Here is a 20,538-nt window from a genome sequence, read left to right on the forward strand (position 1 = left end):
GACCTGTGTTTAGGTAAGGTTGTTCGTACAAACTGAATGCGTACCGTGAATATTTTTAGGCTAAAATTAAAGCTGGCTTCAATGAGATAGATACAAATTGAAACGACTTCAGTAGCTTTGGTGAACTTCATTTATGAGTTCTATTTTCATGAGATATCGGATAGTTGCTCTCTTATTAGCGAAAAAATTTATTCATAAATAGTGTTTTCTACTTCAGGAATTTATATTGAGTTTCAAATTAATTTCTGTGAAAGAAATGCTTGTGTGAAACTGTTTCAAAGAATACCCTTTTCTAATAGGTGTCACGCAAGGAATTTTAATGAATATATGTAAGCCAACGTATCAAGTTTAGAAAAACTCATTCTTGAGATGTTACGTCAACTTACATTCATATTAAATATAAATGTGTAATTTTATGGACAGTCTGGCTCTCTATGCTGTCACCGTTTTTTTTTTTTTCAGCAAGTCCTCCAGAAAGACAGCGATAAGTCTTCGGATTTATAACACTAAAATCAGGGTTTCGATTCCCCTCGGCGTATGCAGCAGATAGCCCGATGTGGCTTTACTATAGCATTCACTCATTATTTCAACAGGATCATCTACTAAAAATATTTTATAGTTATCGGTTGTTTTTTTTTATCACACTTCAAAATAGGTTAAGTTCACATGAGACAAGAAACTGCTACTAATGTGTGAATCTGTTCAAGTTGTGTAAATATTCCCAATGTATAGTAGCCAGAGCATTAGAGTTTTAGAAAATCAAAGACTTGTCTTTAACGCTAGAAAAGTTGTTTCGGTTACGGGAAACTTCACTGAATTAAAAATAAAATTGTTTTAACGACATATTTGGAAATCAACAAAACATTTGATCGACGATCTAATTCCATATATTGTTTGAGAATAAAGCCGCATTAGCTAGACAGCTGCTATGTACACCTCGATCAATTAAACCTCGGGTTATAAAATAGTGAGTCCTTGGACTATCACTGTCGCACAAGGGAATCACTCCAGAAATTAGAATAAAACAACTAATTTATTAATGAATGAAACTAAGTCTGTACTGGAAATTTACCAGAAGTAGATAATATAAAAAACTGAAACACATTAAAACTAGGATTACGTTTAGAATACATTGACTCGCCAGTTGTGGGTCCTTACAATGATGGGTGGATATAACCAGCAGTAACAACACTAGAAAATCAGTAACGACTTTTGATGAACTCCGGAAAGAGTCGCAAACGCACTTAGATATGTATGTACACACGTTCTCTTATAAACACTAATGTCTCTCTGTGTGAAACGCAACTTAAATGTATAGCTGGTGTCACAATTCGTCATTCTTGGCTGTTGTTCTTTTTACCCTTGAAAAAATTTTAAACATTTTATATTAAATGTTATAACTATACGGACTTGAGCATCTAATTCTTGACATAGCAATTAATAAGTCACGTGGTTAGTAATTACAGTTAGATTAGAGATGGTGACAATCTTCCCTCGGTTCAAAACTAGGAATAAGCCTTGAGAATATTTGAATAAATACACAAAAACAAAAATAGGGTTAAAGATAAGTTGAACTCACCTAAAAATAACTCGTTCAATAAATATTTAAATAGCTACTTTTTATATTGTCATAGAAAAAGTCATGAATGGCTGGATAACATTCTAACATTGTTAGTGGATTGTGATAGGAAAAGTATAATTCACACTTTACCTGAAGACTTGCAGTGCGGTTTCCATTTTAAATGTAGCCAGTTGATGGATTCAATTTCCAAAGCACACCTCTCTTTCTTTCACACTCTTCGAAAAACCGTCTAATGTACGAGGAAGATGGTTCGCTTGTCTGTTTCAATAATCTGATCACAAAGATGTCCATAGAAGCTGCATCTGGCGACTTGACCAATATGTCTTCGAAAGTCTCTGAAACTCTCAATTGATTTGAAAATATATTTGTGAGCCCGAAATATCGTTCTAAAATATAAAACAGGAGAAGTTTATAGCAAACTCAGTTCACACTTAGGTTACTGCCTAATTAACTTTAATAATAATAAATAAATACTACTTGTAAGAAAAGATAATATTATTCATTTCATCCAGAGCCACATGAATGACGACAACTAAATAATCACTTATAACGAACCTTAAAACCTGTTTGCTTCAATGGATCATGAAAATCTTTACATGGGTTAATATAAAACATTCTACATTCTATAGATGACATCTATGCATAGAAATTTAATATTAGTAGTTCTTATGCATCACTAACTTACCCATATTCTGTTTACTTTTACAGATTTTTTGAGAGTGTAATAGAATAAATTTGGTAGTAATATTGATTAGGTTTTGAGCAGGAAAAAGTTAAAAGTCCTTTTTACTCGATTCTCCTTGGTGGGGTCAGCATATAACCAGATGTGGCTTTGCTATAAGAAAACACTTTTTTTTTTTCAAGTATTCGACAATCTTAATGACAAAGTTTTACAATTTAACACTACAAGAGAGATAGGTAATACTTCAAGCATTACGAAGGATTTTAACTTATATCATTAGACTGTTACGTAATAAGACTGTCACTGACGACACAGCAACAAAGCATTAATCCAAATATCACTTAATTTGTTTATCTAAACTATTTTAAAGGTGTGTTTATATACATACAGTTAATATAAGATAATTCAAGTAAAGGAGAGATGCAAGTAACAAGAGAACATGAGCTCATAGCTGTGTCAAAGAACTAAATATATCATTTAAACATTTTTTTTAAAGATCGTTTGTTGCTCTACTAGTAATAGTGAACAAACAACCAAAGAAGTACCAGACATATAGTCTCTACAAAAGGTATCTGAAAGAAGTACGAGACATACAGTTAGGGTTCTACCAAACATGCCTCAAAGAGACGTCGAGGGTAATACACTAAACTATGAATGGTGGAACAAATTTCAAAGCAAGTGAGTGTGTGTGTGTGTTTTCTTATAGAAAAGCCACATTGAGCTAACTGCTGAGTCCACCGAGGGGAATTGAACCCCTAATTTTAGCGTTGTAACTTCGTAGACTTATTGCTGTACCAGTGGGAGGTTTGTAGAATATATCTAGTGAATAAAACGTAGACAATATTGGATTATGAAGTGTACTTATGGCTGTACGAATTCAATAGACTGAAGTGTTACGTATTACACTTTATCTCAGATGAGTCTCCAATTTACTATATTATGCACGTTACGTATTGCTATTACAAATAACCGGGAATTTAATTAACTGTTAATATGTATTAAATTTATGTTATTTGCCAACAGGATTGATACATATAATTTTCTTTTCTTAACACAAATATATTTTAATATAAATTAAAAACAATACAATATATAATAACAGCTATTACTAATAGTTGTTGCAAATGATGGTTTATATACAACAGTTTTACAGTCTTACACACAATACTGAGTACTGTATCCGATCTAGAACTCCAGAACCACGACAAGCAAATTAATTCCAATTTGTCTTAGCTAACTGGGCTGGCCTCACCCCGGGTACAAGCTGATTCATTTCAGCAAATATATTTAATGTCCTTGTAGAAATAGTAACATTCCAAGTAATTCACTGAAGTTGAACGGTTTGTAATGCTCGAAATCTATAAACGTTTCTGGTCAAATTCTGTAGTTTTCCCATTAAAAAACGTTCATTATAGTTTTTTGGGTCCATAGCACTGATTGTAGCTGTACAATAATATTTGCCCTTCGTCTTCCGACTAGCAACTTTTTATATGAATCACTCGTGATTAGAACCTTCACCAAAGTTATCTTGCAACAACGCTGTCAATCACTAGTATTATATACACACCAAGTGCATTGCTGATCCTTACGCGCAAGAACGTTCTACAAATTTCGAGAACAGGCGGAACCTGTGTAATACGCAGTAAAGAATATACGTCACATGCAAAAAAGAAAATATAAAGAAACAGTGTACATTACTCCTCTTGTTTTGGCTAATACAAAAACATGTATTCAACTATATAGAAATGTACATTATACAATACAAGATACAGCCAGTTGATTAATTTTTGCACTAAATAATACCAAATACAGTCAGTTGATTACCCTGTTCTTTCAAAATAGTACCAAATACAGTCGGTTGATTACCCTGTTGGTCTGAAGGATATCAAATACGGCTTTCTGTTACCCTATTGAGGTGGGCAGTGGGTGTATTAGAAACATTATCGGCCTCTCCGCCTTCTTTGTGGGTAAGTGAATACTTACCTAGTTGCATATTATATCTCGGTGTCTGATCTCTTTTTGGACTAGACTGACATTCTCTAAAGGCCCACAAGGGAGGACACGTGCCTCTGGATTAAAAATCTGCCATTTTGCTCCCCTTCCATTAATATATTCTGCAGATGCCCGCGGTTCTTTTGATACTTTACTTTAGTGTTAAACAAAACATTTACCATTTCGTACCTTAAATATGATGGTATTTTTGATTTTGAACCAAACGCACTAACCTCAAAAGTCTCTCACGTGAAACTTTACATCAGTGCGTATTTTCCTTGTCCGATCTTTTATATTCTGGTAACCAGAGCACCCAGCTCACAATCTGATGGTAGCGGATTCAAATTTCGCCACGATATATGCTCGCTCTTTCAGTAGTGACAGTCAATCTCACTATATGTTGGTAAAAAAAGGGTAGTGTTGACTGACCACCTCTTCTTTAGGGTATCACTTCAAGATCAAAGGAGACTAGCACAGATACCCCTCACGTTGTATCGCGTGAAATTCAAACCAAACTAAACGAACTTTTAGCGTGGGAAAGGGTTCAATATATCCACTTGTAAAAGAGATCATTTTAAAATAATTGGCATTCGTAAAAACACAGAACAACTGGTCCGGAAGTCACTATAAACGCTGTTGTTACAAAACGAGTGTGGAGTCATTGAATACAGATATTATGAGTGGACGCAGAATAGCCTAGAGTATAATTTTAAAACTAAATAAACAAACAAAATGGGGAACTCTTAGGACATACCCCTACTCCAGGTAGGTCAGCGTTAAGTTGGCGGATTTGATATGTTAAAATCCGAAATTCGATTCCTCGCGACGAATACACGGCAGACATGTCGCCCGTAGTGTCTGATTTTGTTTTCATTTCTTGTTTCAGCTACTCCTGATCTGTTTCTTTTTACTGATTGTTGAGTAGGTGAATCCTCGTGGACCGTCTGTGCTAGCTGTTCCTAATATATAAGTGGTAGAGTCAAAACAGGTAGTTGACACCACACACAACCAACTCTTAGATCGCTCTTTATCAACGGACGGTGGAACTGACTGTCACACTATAACGCTCTCGTGGTTGAAAAGATGTACATGTTCGGTGACGGGATTCGAACCTGAGGCTTGCAAATAGCGAGTCGTGCGCCCTGACCTCAATGTCAGGTCAGGCCACGATAGATATATTATTAACGACGAAGGAAGGGATGTAAATCTATTCTGTTGTCAGCCTTTCCTTTGTTTGCGGGCTCTTAGCACTGGGGTGAGATGGAGACGGAGGTGGTCTCGAAGACTGTTGCAGTTGTTTTCATTGTGGAAAGCTACACAACGGGCTATTTTCATTCTGCCAACCGCGGGCATTCGAACCTCCGATTTTGGCCTGGCGGTAAGGCATGGATAGGTGGTTAGGGCGCTCCACTCATAATCTGAGGGTCTCTGGTTCGAATCCTTATCACATCAAACATGTTCATCCTCTCAGCCGTAGGGGCATTATAATGTGAAGGTCAATCCCATTATTTGTCGGTAGAAGAGTAGCCCAAGTGTTGGCGGTGGATGGTGATGACTAGCTGCCTTCCCTCTAGTCTTACACTGCTAAACTAGGGACAGCTAGCGCAGAATACCCCTCGTGTAGCTTTGCGTGAAATTGAAACAAACAAACACATCGTCCAATAGTGATGACTTGAAGGCTTATGATGCTAGAATGTGGGGTTCGAACCTTGCGGTTGACACCTTACAACGTTAATTTGCGACTTTAGACTGAAACAAAAGGAAAGAAACGCCTTGTCAAATGTGATATGTTCAATTAGAAATATAAAAAATATTACTTCAGTCAAAGGTTGTTTTACAGTAGTGTAAGAATGGTAGTGTTTGACTTTGGGCGTGAACTATATGTTAGTTTGACTTTGGGCGTGAGCTATATGTTACTAAAACATCTTACCAACCTTTGTCTACAGTCCTGGACGTGTTCATGTTGGGCAGTGTTTGTTTTTAGACCCGAGGCCGTTTACGACAGCTGAAATACCCAACATGCTTAGTTGGTGATTTTCGGACAGATTTTACCAGATGATGTCTACCTGCTTTCCAGGTAACCATACTGATTTAACAAGAAAGATATATATTCAACATCTCTAACCACAAACTCCTGGGCTTTTCAATTAGCAACGAATAGTGCGATTAACCATCACATTTAAATCGTTATTTATGGTAGTTTAATTTAAACACTTCTATATTTTTCACTGAAGAAGTGAAGCTTGCTTGTTCTTAAATTTCGAGCAACGCTACTCAAGGCTATCTGCGCTAGACGTCCCTAATTTAGCAGTGTAAGACTAGAGGGAAGGCAGCTAGTCATCACCACCCACCGCCAACTCTTGGGCTACCCTTTTTCCAACGAATAGTGGGATTGACCGTCACTTTTAACGCCCCCACGGCTGAAAGGGCAAGCATGTTTGGCGCGACGGGGATGCGAACCTGCGACCCTCAGATTACGAGTCGAATGCCTTAACCCACCTGGCCATGTCGGGCCGTACATAGTGGAGTATCTGTGCTCTGTTAATATCAGGTATCGAAACCCAGGTTTCAGCCTATATAATCCTCACATAAGCTACTGGCGTTAGGAGCCCAGCTAATAGAAAGTATTTTTTCTTACTTATTGATTATAAAGTAATCTAATTTTCTAAAGTCAATTTTGCTTTGGGTATTTCGAGTAAAACTGTTCGTTTTCGAAACGCCTTAGAAAAATATTTTATTCTAACATAGAATCTGTGTGGCTCAGTTCACCAGGTTTAGTTATAATGGTTATAAGCTAGTAACAACTGCTTTATGTTTGTGGAATACACTTATAATACATCCAGAAATCTGAAACATCTAAAAAACAGGTACATCATAAATTTTTCCCTTTCTAAACCAAGTTGATTTGTTTGAAATTGAGCACAAAGCTACACAGTTGGCTATCTGTGTTCTGCCCATCAGTTGGTATTGAAACGTGGTTTCTTGAGATGTGGATTCGCAGACATATTGCTGTTCCACTGGTGGAGTTGGAGCACACCAAAATGAATAGAAACATTTGTTAGTAAAGTTAAATATTCTAATCATTAATAAAAACAATCGGCAATAGGTCATCGTCAAAGGTCAATTGGACTTTATTTAACATCCTAATGTTTAGATATTATTTAGCAACATTTGGAACGAGCTGTCTGTAAGTAGCACTAAAACACTAACTTCCAAACTAAAGGTCAACAGTTGGTTCATTTCCTTATTTTCAAGAACCCGAAGGCCACGATTCTGATGGACAAACACGTGTGTCTTAACAATAAATTAATAGTAACCATCTAAATATTTTGATATCGTGTACTTTGGCTGAGATTTATTAGTGGGTTTGAAAAACTCTTAATATTTTGTAAGTTTAATTGTGGAAGAACCATATGAGAGAAAATAAGTCGTGAAGAAACATCTGATTAGTGAACTTTTGGACACCAATAGAATAAAGGAAGTTGGCCTTAATAACAATGTTGTTGTTGTTTTAGCAATGAGTTTATTGTGCTTTTTCCACCACATAGAAGGCTTGGAAGAATTATCGTTATAGGTTTAGGCAAAGAGTTAGCTAATTGGTTAAAATAGTAGCTAGTTATTACAAATGGTTTATTTGCTGTTGTTTTTTCTTAATTTCACTCAAAGCTACACGAGAGCTATCTGCGCTAGTCGTCCCTAGTATAGCAGAGCCAGACTAGATGAAAGGCAGCTAGTCATCATCAGCCACCGCCATCTTTTAGGCTACTCTTATATCAACGAATAATGGGATTGACTGACACATTATGACGCCCCCACAGCTGAAAGGAATAGCATGTTTGGTGTAACGGGGGTTCGTACCTGCGACCTTGGGTTTACGAATCAAGCGCTTTGACCACCTGGCCATGACGGGTTTGTTACAAAAGGAGATTAATCTAACTGGATTAAAGTCACAGGTAGGGTACTCGAATCTCAAATAACGAGAAATTTAACGTCATTTTTTTGGATAATAATGTGAAATCATAACTTCAGATAGGGTGTGGGGGTTTAATTCCATTTATTGACAAAAACTTCTGGCGTGTTTTAAATTGGTTTGACGAGAATATATCCCCCGGACAGTTAGTCAAAATAAAATACGTTAATGTAGCGTAATGCCAGAAATAGTTTTGGAATGTACGGTTAGGGGCGCATAGCTTCGTTGGCAATCTAGAACAAATGGAAAAGAAAACGTTTGTAGTTTGCCAACTGTTATAAACTACAGCAGCCCACATGAAATCAACCTTAAGTTTTATGTGGAAACGAAAGAAACTTGTTTAAAGATGAGGAACACAAGTTTAAAGTAAAACAAGTGTTTCGGCGATAACTTAATCTTAATTTATCAGTAACATAACTGTGTATTTAGTGTGTGATTTTTAAATATTTCGATATACAAAGAGTTCAAACAAGACACTTTTATAAACGAGTGTACATATACAAACAGTTTTTAGGTTAGACGTTAAAGCAACGTGGTATTTCTGGGTACAAGCAATGAAAACATTAGCTGGTAACCGACTGCGTTGACGCATGCGCGTTGCTCTGTCATCCTCCACACAATTTTTTTCTTCCCTTCGAGAAAGTCGGAGTAAAGTCATATTTCCAAAAATAACAACTTTTAGGTTCTATGTTATCTTTGGAGTAGTACAGAAGAGACCAAACTCGTGTGGACTAGCTCTATTTGTCAGTTTCTGTTTTTATGTTGATATAAATGTTCCAATTACAATATGGAAAAAGGATTTGAAGTTCGGTAAGTTATCCGTTTCTGTCAATCCGTGTTTATATTCATTATGCTGTGAAGGTAACACAACCCGCAACCTACCTGTTACTGTAACATGTAACTATAGAAAATATACCTGTTACTGTAATACGTAACGACGAACAACATACCTGTCACTGTAGCATGTAACTACGCACAACACACCTGCTACTATAACATGCAACTACAGCAACATACCTGTTACTGTAACATGTAACTACAGACAACATACCTGTTATTGTAAGATGTAACTACAGGCTACATACCTATTGCTGTAACACATAACTACAGGCTACATACCTGTTACGGTAACACGTAAGTATAGACAACATACCTGTTACTGTAACACGTAAGTATAGACAACATACCTGTTACTGTAACACGTAACTATAGACAACATACCTGTTACTGTAACACGTAACTATAGACAACATATTTGTTACTGTAACACGTAACTATAGACAACATACCTGTTACTGTAACACGTAACTATAGACAACATACCTGTTACTGTAACACGTAACTATAGACAACATACCTGTTACTGTAAGATGTAACTACAGGCTACATACCTATTGCTGTAACACATAACTACAGGCTACATACCTATTGCTGTAACACATAACTACAGGCTACATACCTGTTACTGTAACACGTAAGTATAGACAACATACCTGTTACTGTAACACGTAACTATAGACAACATACCTGTTACTGTAACACGTGATTATATACAACATACCTGTTACTGTAACACGTAACTATATACAACATGCCTGTTACTGTAACACGTAACTATAGACAACATATTTGTTATTATAACATATAACTAGAAATAACATACCTGTTACTGTGACATTTAACTATAGAGAACACTTTTTTACTGTAACATGTATCTAGAGACAAAAAGTTTTGTTTCGATACATGTATTGATACCACAATATATTGTAAGAGTAACAAAATATGAAGTGTCTTTGATACACTATTTGTTTTACGGCAAATCAATTTGAGATCTGACAAATCATTGTACACCTTTTATGATCTTCAAAACAAACTGTTTTTTTTATAGCAAAGATATATTTGAATATATGTTAATTCTACCGTTGTCGTTATAGTACAAGGTAAACAAGACTGTTCTTATAGTACAAAGTAAACAGGACTACTGTTATTGTACAAAGCGAACACGATTGTTGTAGTACAAGGTAAACAGGACTGTTGTTGTAGTACAAAGTAAACAGGACTACTGTTATTGTACAAAGCGAACACGATTGTTGTAGTACAAGGTTTTTTTGTTTGTTTGGAAATTTCGCACAAAGCTACTCGAGGGCTATCTGTGCTAGCCGTCCCTAATTTAGCAGTGTAAGACTAGAGGGAAGGCAGCTAGTCATCACCACCCACCGCCAACTCTTGGGCTACTCTTTACCAACGAATAGTGGGATTGACCGTCACATTATACACCCCCACGGCTGGGAGGGCGAGCATGTTTAGCGTGACGCGGGCGCGAACCCGCGACCCTCGGATTACGAGTCGCACGCCTTACGCGCTAGGCCATGCCGGGCCTGTAGTACAAGGTAAACAGGACTGTTGTTGTAGTAAAAGGTAAACAGGACTGTTATTGTACAAGGTAAACAATATTGTCGTTATAGTACAAGTTAAACAGGACTGTCGTTATAGTACAAGTTAAACAGGACTGTCGTTATAGTACAAAGTAAACAAGACTCCTTATAGTACAATGTTAACAGGACTGTCGTTATTGTACAAGGTGAAAACAATATTGTCGTTGTAATACAAGAAAACAGGACTGTCGTTGTTGTGCAAGGTACACAAGACTGTTGTTATAATACAATGTAAACAATACTGTCGTTATAATAGAAGGTAAACAGGACTGTCCTTATAGTACAAGGTAAAAAAGACTAATAATAGTACAAGGTAAACAAGACTCCTTATAGTACAATGTTAACAGGACTGTCGTTATTGTACAAGGTGAAAACAATATTGTCGTTGTAATACAAGAAAACAGGACTGTCGTTGTTGTGCAAAGTAAATAAGACTGTTGTTATAATACAAGGTAAACAGGACTGTCCTTATAGTACAAGGTAAACAAGACTGTTGTTATAATAGAACGTAAACCAGATTGTCATTATAGTACAAAGTACACAGGACTGTCGTCATAGTAGAAGGTAAATATAACTGTTGTTATAGTACAAAGTACACAGGACTGTCGTTGTAGTACAAAGTAAACAGGACTGTTGTAGTACAAGGGAAACAGAACTGTGGTTATAGTAAAAGGTAAATAGGACTGTCGTTATTGTACAAGGTAAACAATATTGTCGTTATAATACAAAAAATAGGACTGTCGTTGTTGTGCAAAGTAAAAAAGACTGTTGTTATAATACAATGTAAACAATACTGTCGTTATAATAGTAGGTAAACAGGACTGTCCTTATAGTACAAGGTAAAAAGACTAGTAATAGTACAAGGTAAAGAAGACTTGTCATAGTACAACGGTAACAGGACTAAAGTTATAATAGAAAATGAAACAGGACTGTCGTTGTAGTTCAAGGTAAATAGGACTGTGTTATACTACAAAGTAAACAGTGCTGTCGTTATAATACGAGGAAAACAAGACATTTGTTATAACACAAGGTAAACAGGACTGTCGTTATAGGACAATGTTAACAATATTGTCGTTACAATACAAGGGAAAGAGGGCTGTTCTTAGAGTATAAGTTAAATAAGATTGTCGGTATAGTATAAGGTAAACAGTACTGTCGTTATAGTATAAGATAAAGAGAACTGTTGTTATAGTAAAATAAAATAGGACTGTTTTTAAAGTACAAGTTAAAAATATTGTAGTTATAGTACAAGTTAGACAGGACTGTTGTTATATTATAAGGTACATAGCATACTTGTTATAGTAGAAGGTAAACATGACTGTTGTTATAGTACAAGGTAAACAGGACTGTTGTTACGGTAGAGGTAAATACGATTGTTGTTATAATAGAATGTAAACAGTACTGTCCTTATAGTACAAGGTAAACATGACTGTCGTTATAGCACAATGTAAACAGGTCTGCCGTTGTAATACAAGGAAAACAAGACTGTTTTTATAATACAAGGTAAACAAAACTTGTCATAGTACAATTTAATCAGGACTGTTGTGATAATACAAGGTAAACAAGCCTTTCCTTTTCAGTAGAAGGGAAACAGGACTGTCGTTGTAATGCTAGATTAGCATGACTGTTGTTATAATTCAAGGTTAACAGGACTATCGTTATAGTACAAGATAAAGAAGACTGTCGTTAACATCAGATTCTTTTACATTCTTGATTGTTAGATGACTTTAGTTTCTTGTCCTCTCTTATAGTGCAAGGTAAACAGGAAATTTGCTATAGTACAAGTTAAACAGGACTGTCGTTATAGCACAAGGTAAACAAGACTCCTTATAGTACAATGTTAACAGAACTGACGTTAAAACAGAAGGTAAAGAGGACTGCCGTTATAGTACATGGAAAATAGGAATGCTATTATAGTACAAGTTAAAAACAAGATTGTCGTTATAGTACAAGGGAAACAAGAGAGTTGTTATAGTAGAAGTTAAACAAGAGAGTTGTTATAATACAAAGTAAAGAGAATTGTTGTTATAGTACAAAGTAAACAGAACTGTCGGTATAGTGCAAGGGAAAAACACTGTTGTGATAGTACAAGAAAAAAAGACTGCTGCTATAGTACAACGTAAACAAGATTCTCATTATAGAACAAGGTAAACGATATTGTCGTTGTAGTACAAGGTAAACAAGACTGTTATCATAATATAAGGTAAACAATCTTGTTGTTATAGTATAAAAACCAGGATTGTTTTTATAGTACAAAGTAAAGAGGATTGTTGTTATAGTAGAAGGTAATCAGGACTGCTGTTATAAGACAAGGTAAACAAGACATTTATTATAGCAAAAGGTAAAGAGGACTGTCGTTACAGGACAATGTAAACATAAATTGTTATTATACAAGGTACTGTCGTTATAGGACAATGTAAACAATATTGTTGTCATAATATAAGGGGAAGAGGGCTGTTGTTATAGTATAAGGTAAACAGGATTGTTGTTATAGTACAAAGAAACAAGACTCTTGTTATAACACAAGGTAAACAGGACTTTCGTTATAGGACAATGTAAACAGAACTGTTGTAATAGTACAAGGAAAATAGGACTGTTTTTAAAGTACAAGTTAAACAAGATTGTTATCATTGTACAAGACAACCAAGACTGTTGTTATAATACAAGGGAAACAAGAGAGTTGTTGTAGTAGAAGAGAAACAGGACTGTAGTTATAATACAAGGTCAACAGGACTATTGTTATTGTAGAAGGTAAACAGAACTATTGTTATCGTAGAAGGTAAACAGCACTGTTGTTATAGTAGAAGTTAAACATGACTTGTTATAGTACAAGGTAAACAGGACTGTTGTTATTGTATGAGGTAAACACGATTGGTGTTATAATAGAAGGTAAAGAGGACTGTCCTTACAGTACAAGATAAACAAGACTCGTTATAGTACAATGTTAACAGGACTGACGTTATAACAGATGGTAAACAGGACTGTCGTTATAGTACAATGTAAACAGATCTGTCGTTATAATAAAGACAGACGAGACTGTTGTAATAATACAGGGTAAACAAGAATTGTTATAGCACAATTTAAACAGAACTGTTGTTGTAATACAAGGTAAACTATACATTGCTATAATAAAAAGTAAACAGATCTGTCGTTGTAGTAGAAGGGAAACAGGACTGTCGTTGTAATGCTAGGCGAGCATGACTGTCGTTATAATACAAGGTTAACAGGACTGTCATTATAGCACAAGATAAAGAAGACTGTCGTGACTGTCATTATAGCACAAAGTAAAGAAGACTGTCGTGACTGTCGTTATAGCACAAGGTAAAGAAGACTGTCGTGACTGTCGTCATAGCACAAAATAAAGAAGACTGTCGTGACTGTCGTTATAGCACAAGATAAAGAAGACTGTCGTGACTGTCAATATAGCACAAGATAAAGAAGACTGTCGTGACTGTCATTATAGCACAAGATAAAGAAGACTGTCGTGACTGTCGTTATAGCACAAGGTAAAGAAGACTGTCGTGACTGTCTTTATAGCACAAGATAAAGAAGACTGTCGTGACTGTCATTATAGCACAAGGTAAAGAAGACTGTCGTGACTGTCATTATAGCACAAAGTAAAGAAGACTGTCGTGACTGTCGCTATAGCACAAGATAAAGAAGACTGTCGTGACTGTCGTTATAGCACAAGGTAAAGAAGACTGTCGTGACTGTCTTTATAGCACAAGATAAAGAAGACTGTCGTGACTGTCGTTATAGCACAAGGTAAAGAAGACTGTCGTGACTGTCTTTATAGCACAAGATAAAGAAGACTGTCGTGACTGTCGTTATAGCACAAGGTAAAGAAGACTGTCGTGACTGTCTTTATAGCACAAGATAAAGAAGACTGTCGTGACTGTCGTTATAGCACAAGATAAAGAAGACTGTCGTGACTGTCGTTATAGCACAAGGTAAAGAAGACTGTCGTGACTGTCGTTATAGCACAAGGTAAAGAAGACTGTCGTGACTGTCGTTATAGCACAAGGTAAAGAAGACTGTCGTGACTGTCGTTATAGCACAAAGTAAAGAAGACTGTCGTGACTGTCGCTATAGCGCAAGATAAAGAAGACTGTCGTGACTGAAGATAAAGAAGACTGTCGTGACTGTCGTTATAGCACAAGGTAAAGAAGACTGTCGTGACTGTCTTTATAGCACAAGATAAAGAAGACTGTCGTGACTGTCATTATAGCATAAGGTAAAGAAGACTGTCGTGACTGTCGTTATAGCACAAGGTAAAGAAGACTGTCGTGACTGTCTTTATAGCACAAGATAAAGAAGACTGTCGTGACTGTCGTTATAGCACAAGGTAAAAAAGACTGTCGTGACTGTCTTTATAGCACAAGATAAAGAAGACTGTCGTTGCTGTCGTTATAGCACAAGGTAAAGAAGACTGTCGTGACTGTCGTTATAGCACAAGGTAAAGAAGACTGTCGTGACTGTCTTTATAGCACAAGATAAAGAAGACTGTCGTGACTGTCGTTATAGCACAAGATAAAGAAGACTGTCGTGACTGTCGTTATAGCACAAGGTAAAGAAGACTGTCGTGACTGTCGTTATTGTATAAGATAAAGAAGACTGTCGTTAACATCAGATTCTTTTACATTCTTGATTGTTAGATGACTTCAGTTTCTTGTCCTCTCTTACCTTGGATATTGTTCAATATTCTTGTCCATTGTTACCTATGATATTGTTCAATATTCTTGTCCATTTTTACCTTGAATATTGTTAAATATTCTTGTCCATTATTACCCATGATATTGTTCAATATTCATGTCCATTGTTACCTATGATATTGTTCAATATTCTTTTCCATTGTTACCTTGGATATTGTTCAATATTCTTGTCCATTATTACCCATGATATTGTTCAATATTCTTGTCCATTGTTACCTTGGATATTGTTCAATATTCTTGTCGATTGTTACCTTGGATATTGTTCAATATTCTATTGTATCAGGTGTCTGAGCTATACGTCAATGTAAAGATACAAATTATGTTACTATGAATGTAGCATGGGGAAGAAAAGAGCTTTCTATACGGATTGACAAACAGAGGCTGATGGAAACAGAAGATAAAACATTCCGTATTTTGTTTGTCTACAAGCTGATATACACGTTCTTTTTCCGGGTTTTGATCTTACAAAAAATGTGAGAACGGATACTATGATAAATAACACATAAAGCACAATTTATTTTTCACACTATTTATTTGTAACATAACATTTAAAGAACTCAATATATATAAACTAAATGAATGCTATCCGCACTAGCCGTCTCTAATTTAGCAGTGGCGAGTAGGGGGAATGCAGCTAATTGGCCGAACCATCTTCAACTCTCAGTCTACTAATTTGTTAACGAATAGTGAGATTGACTGAAACATTACAACATCCCCACAGCTCAAACGTGACGCGGACTCGAATCCCTGACTTGAAGATCGCGAACCAAACTCCATAACTGCCATGTTATTTATGCCAACCCCCTCTGGTGAACTTATTTATGTGAATATTTAAACAAAACTATCACCCCTCAAATTTTACAATGTAATTCTGCGATGAGTCTAATGGCTGAAAACGCTAACTGTATATACACTCTTGAGGTGTGTCAGCCAAGGTTAAGTGTGTAAGTGACCTTTGTAATTTGCTTTTTATCATTCTTTATTCATGCACATTGAGTTGTTTGTTCCCAAAGTCCTCCAATAGGTTTGGAGATAAGAGACAATATACTTGGCAGGTGAAAGATCGTTCAAGCATGTTGGGGTTGGAGTTCTGTAAGTACGTTTAGGTTTTCAAGGCCCGGCATGGCCAAGCGTGTTAAGGTGTGCGACTCGTAATCTGAGGGTCGCGGGTTCGCATCCCGGTCACGCCAAACATGCTCCCCCCTTTCAGCCGTGGGGGCGTTATAATGTGACGGTCAATTCCACTATTCGTTGGTAGAAAAGTAGCCCAAGAGTTGGCGGTGGGTGGTGATGACTAGCTGCCTTCCCTCTAGTCTTACACTGCTAAATTAGGGACGGCTAGCACAGAGAGCCCTCGAGTAGCTTTGTGCGAAATTCAAAATCAAACAAACAAACAAACAATAGGTTTTCAAGGTTGCTCTTCTGGTATCAAACTTCTGTGTTGCTGGTTTTCCCCGTTGAATTCCTGAGGTGGTGGGTTTCAAACTGTGTTTATAAACGTGACCCCAAATTATCAGTATCAAAGTGGAACATGTCCTCAGGTACCATGGGCTTATGTTCTAATGGTTCTTTTTTGTGTATGTGTACAGATACCTCTTGATACAGCTATAAAAGTAATTGGTCAGTATAGCTCCGTTATAAATTTGTCATGTCCAAAGCCCCTCCATCATTGAGCGGTTTCCATAAGCCACCTAGTATACAAGGGTGACTATTTTGCAGCTATATAGATTTATAGACTTGATTGTTATGATTTCATGTGGAACTATATGAATATGAACAGGGGATATGAATTAAAGCCCTTTCTTTGTGAAGCCATATCTTGTTGGCCTTGTTTCCACACGGAGATCTTTGTCGATTATATATGCATTAGTGCCTGGGCCACATTGACTGCTTTTGCAGCTGACCTTTGTATTCGTGGATTCTCAGCTGTTATAAAATGTTACACTTTACTTACCAAGTAATTTGTTGCATTTATTTATCTAGATTGATACACATTTCTATGTTTTTCAAGCACAAATGTTTCCCCACCTATGAGTGTATGTCGGAAAAAACAACTTTTACATATCCTTATGTTTCCGGGGGCATCACACTATCTACAAAACGCAAACAATGTCAAAATGTAGTTCTGATACATTCCATTCCATCACGACATTATATCAGCTGTGATTTAACAAAACATAATCAACTCCGTAGGAATTTTTTTATTAGTTGGTAATATAGGAATAACTCCTAAAGAAACGTTCTGGATTTGTCAAACTGGTAGGAAGCCAGAGATTAACCTACACAGGAAAGATAGTCCTGGTGGAGCACGCGCTTTATACAGCAGTTGTGTAATTACTGTCGGAGACAACCACATAACATTTGGAAGAAACTAGAATTTTGTCATGGTTTTATTTTTAGCTTTAACTTGGGACTTTTAAGACTCTCCGATTCAGAACAATACTAGCAAGATTACATTTAACAATAATAGAAAGATTACATTTAACAATACTAGCAAGATTACATTTAACAATACTAGCAAGATTACATTTAACAATACTAGCAAGTTTACATTTAATAATACTAGCAAGTTTACATTTAATAATACTAGCAAGATTAGATTTAACAATACTAGAAATATTACATTTAATAATACTAGCAAGATTAGATTTAACAATACTAGAAATATTACATTTAATAATACTAGCAAGATTAGATTTCAGGAATCAAAACGGGTCTTACCTGATCTACTTGCTGCTAATAAAAACTAAAATAATCCGTTCCTTGAAGATTCCTCTGGTTAGGTTAAACCTTTCCACGCTAAGGAAAAGTTTAAATTACCTCCCACACATCCAAATCTTTTTACTATGTGTAATAAACTGATAACAGTTTTGCCGCAAGTAATTACCTAGGTATTTAGTGATGCTAAGCTGTGACTTGATATTATAGATAGTTAATTGTTTACCTGCTTGTTACTGACAAATGATTATAAAGTCCTAATGACCAAATTTCTACTCTTTACTTAATAGAAAACTACCTCTAAATGCGACTCCAGCTATATGGTCTCCTACAACAGCTACGCTGACAACTATTTCGATATCTGATGGCATGAATGGAACATCAATTTCGGTGTTGGAAAACATGACACCAGGAGGCCCACTGCAGGGAACAAGTCAAACTCGGGAACATCAACATTCAGCTTCACCCGCTTCGCCGAAAGAGGGCGCTATAGTTTCTCCCTGGGCGTCAGATCAAAACATTTCTCCCGTGGGTCATGATTTTGTACGTTCACCAATTTCAAATCAACCCACACCCCCTACACCCCTTCCTCCACCAGGAGTCGAAGGAATCCCCACCTGGCGGGAAGAACAGAAAGTGAGTGTAGCTTTAATATTTGTTTATGCTAAAACGTTACTTTCGAAAAAAGTTTGGTAAAAGTAAAATAGTCATGATTTAAATCAAATCTAATGATTTATGTGGGAGGAATAGTGGCGACATAAGGAGGGGTCCTACAAAGTTCTATGGCTTACTTCACAGAACCATGATTAGTCGCCAGTATCGGTACGTCTAAATACCTGACAAGTAGACAGAGTAAGTATTAGCTTATCCAATGGAAACCAAATAGTTTTATGTTTTTTTTTTTTTTTTTTTACTTTTATGGTTGAATCTACTGATTGAAAGTATTTAACTATTTGTGCAAAATAGAAAAAAAAAAAGTACCAAACTACTGTTACTTTCTACTAATCGGATGTAGCAGTGTAATTTAGTACCCCAGTGGCTCAGAAGTATGTTTGCGGACTTACAACGCTAAAAACCGGGTTTCGATACCCGTGGTGAGCAGACCATAGATATCCCATTGTGTAGCTTTGTGCTTAATTCAAAACAACAACAGTGTTATTTAATATTTTCGTTTCGCAAGAGACCACCAACGATACAGCGGCATGCCTACGACTGACAAGACCAGAAACAGAGTTCCGATACCAGTGGTGGGCAGAGCGCAGATAGAACATTGTATAGATTTCAGATTAACTACAAACAAACCTTTCCCGCCTTTAAATAACATATAGTTCTCTTCTGCTCACTACAGTTCAGAAATTTTGTTCCTTGAAATCTTACTGGACGTTTCGTCATCAGAATGTCCAGTTTGTTCCGGTTGAAAATTGTTTTTTTCTAATTGGTTTATTCAAACTAGAGCGTTTCCTTGGCAACATGAACGTAAGCTCTGTTGCTGTTGTTTTAAATTTTTCCTTAATGAGGCACACTTTATGAAATAAAAATAAATAACGTTTAGGGATAACTGTACAACTATTTGGTCTGTGACTTTCTCCAGGTGAAGTAGATAAGTACAGCTTGCTATATACAACGATTCGGTCTGTGACTTTCTCCAGGTGAAGTAGATAAGTACAGCTTGTTATATACAACGATTCGGTCTGTGACTTTCTTCAGGTGAAGTATAAAAATACGGTTTGTTATATACAACGATTCAGGCTGTGACTTTTTACAATTAAAGTAGATAAGTACAGTTTGTTGTACACAACGATTCGGACAGTGACTTTCCTCAGGTAAAATAGATAAATACAGTTCGTTATTTAGAAGGTTTTGGTCTTTGTCTCTTTTTCAAGTAATTTATTTAAGTACAATTGGTATTTATTTTATTCAACTTTATTGTGTATGTCTTTCATCAAGTAATTTAAATTAATACAGTTTTATTTGCAATGTGTAATATTTTGGTTTATGCCTTTATTCAAGTAATGTTTGTCCCCAGTTTGTTGTACAGGGTGTTCTGAAAGTCACTCTGCAGTTTTGTCTGTTAATAATATATAAGTGTACAGTGACTTTCCGAACACCCTGTATATAATGTTCCAGTTTGTGTTGTTGATAGGGATTATTTTAAGTATAGTCTCTCTTTGCATAGCTGACAACAAAACTTATCAACTGTTTAACTAAAGTAAAATAAAAGGGAATTTTCAGATTATTATTAACTTATAAAATACACATTCATTTACAGTGGTGACGTAATGTTTAGCGTGCAGTCCTTGTTTAAACGTGACCGTTGATGACGTAATGATTAGCATGTAGTCTTTGATTGAAACACGATGCTTCTGAACATTCTCCGTTGTTTCGAGGTCCACCAATAGAATGGTGGTAAGTTTACCGACTTACAACGTTAAAATCTGAGATTTGAT

General features: G+C 36.1%; 1 protein-coding gene and 1 long non-coding RNA gene across 2 annotated transcripts in view; one reads left to right on the plus strand and one right to left on the minus strand.

The window, feature by feature from the left end:
- Window positions 1-1,017: 1,017 nt before the first annotated feature.
- On the minus strand, window positions 1,018-18,387 carry LOC143256155 (uncharacterized). The gene is made up of 3 exons (XR_013031191.1): window positions 18,095-18,387; window positions 1,712-1,968; window positions 1,018-1,361 (listed from the first exon to the last, which is right to left on the minus strand). It is a non-coding gene; the product is annotated as an uncharacterized LOC143256155 (long non-coding RNA).
- LOC143256153 (uncharacterized) overlaps window positions 8,483-20,538 on the plus strand; it is a 31,622-nt gene continuing 19,566 nt past the window's right edge. The window contains exons 1-2 of the mRNA XM_076512959.1: window positions 8,483-9,036; window positions 18,382-18,727. Of these exons, the coding sequence (XP_076369074.1) occupies window positions 9,014-9,036; window positions 18,382-18,727 (369 nt within the window). The 5' untranslated portion in view covers window positions 8,483-9,013. The remainder of the gene's footprint in view (window positions 9,037-18,381; window positions 18,728-20,538) is intronic.

The sequence above is a fragment of the Tachypleus tridentatus genome, chromosome 7 (assembly GCF_004210375.1).
Source record: "Tachypleus tridentatus isolate NWPU-2018 chromosome 7, ASM421037v1, whole genome shotgun sequence".
Classification (NCBI taxonomy): domain Eukaryota; kingdom Metazoa; phylum Arthropoda; class Merostomata; order Xiphosura; family Limulidae; genus Tachypleus; species Tachypleus tridentatus.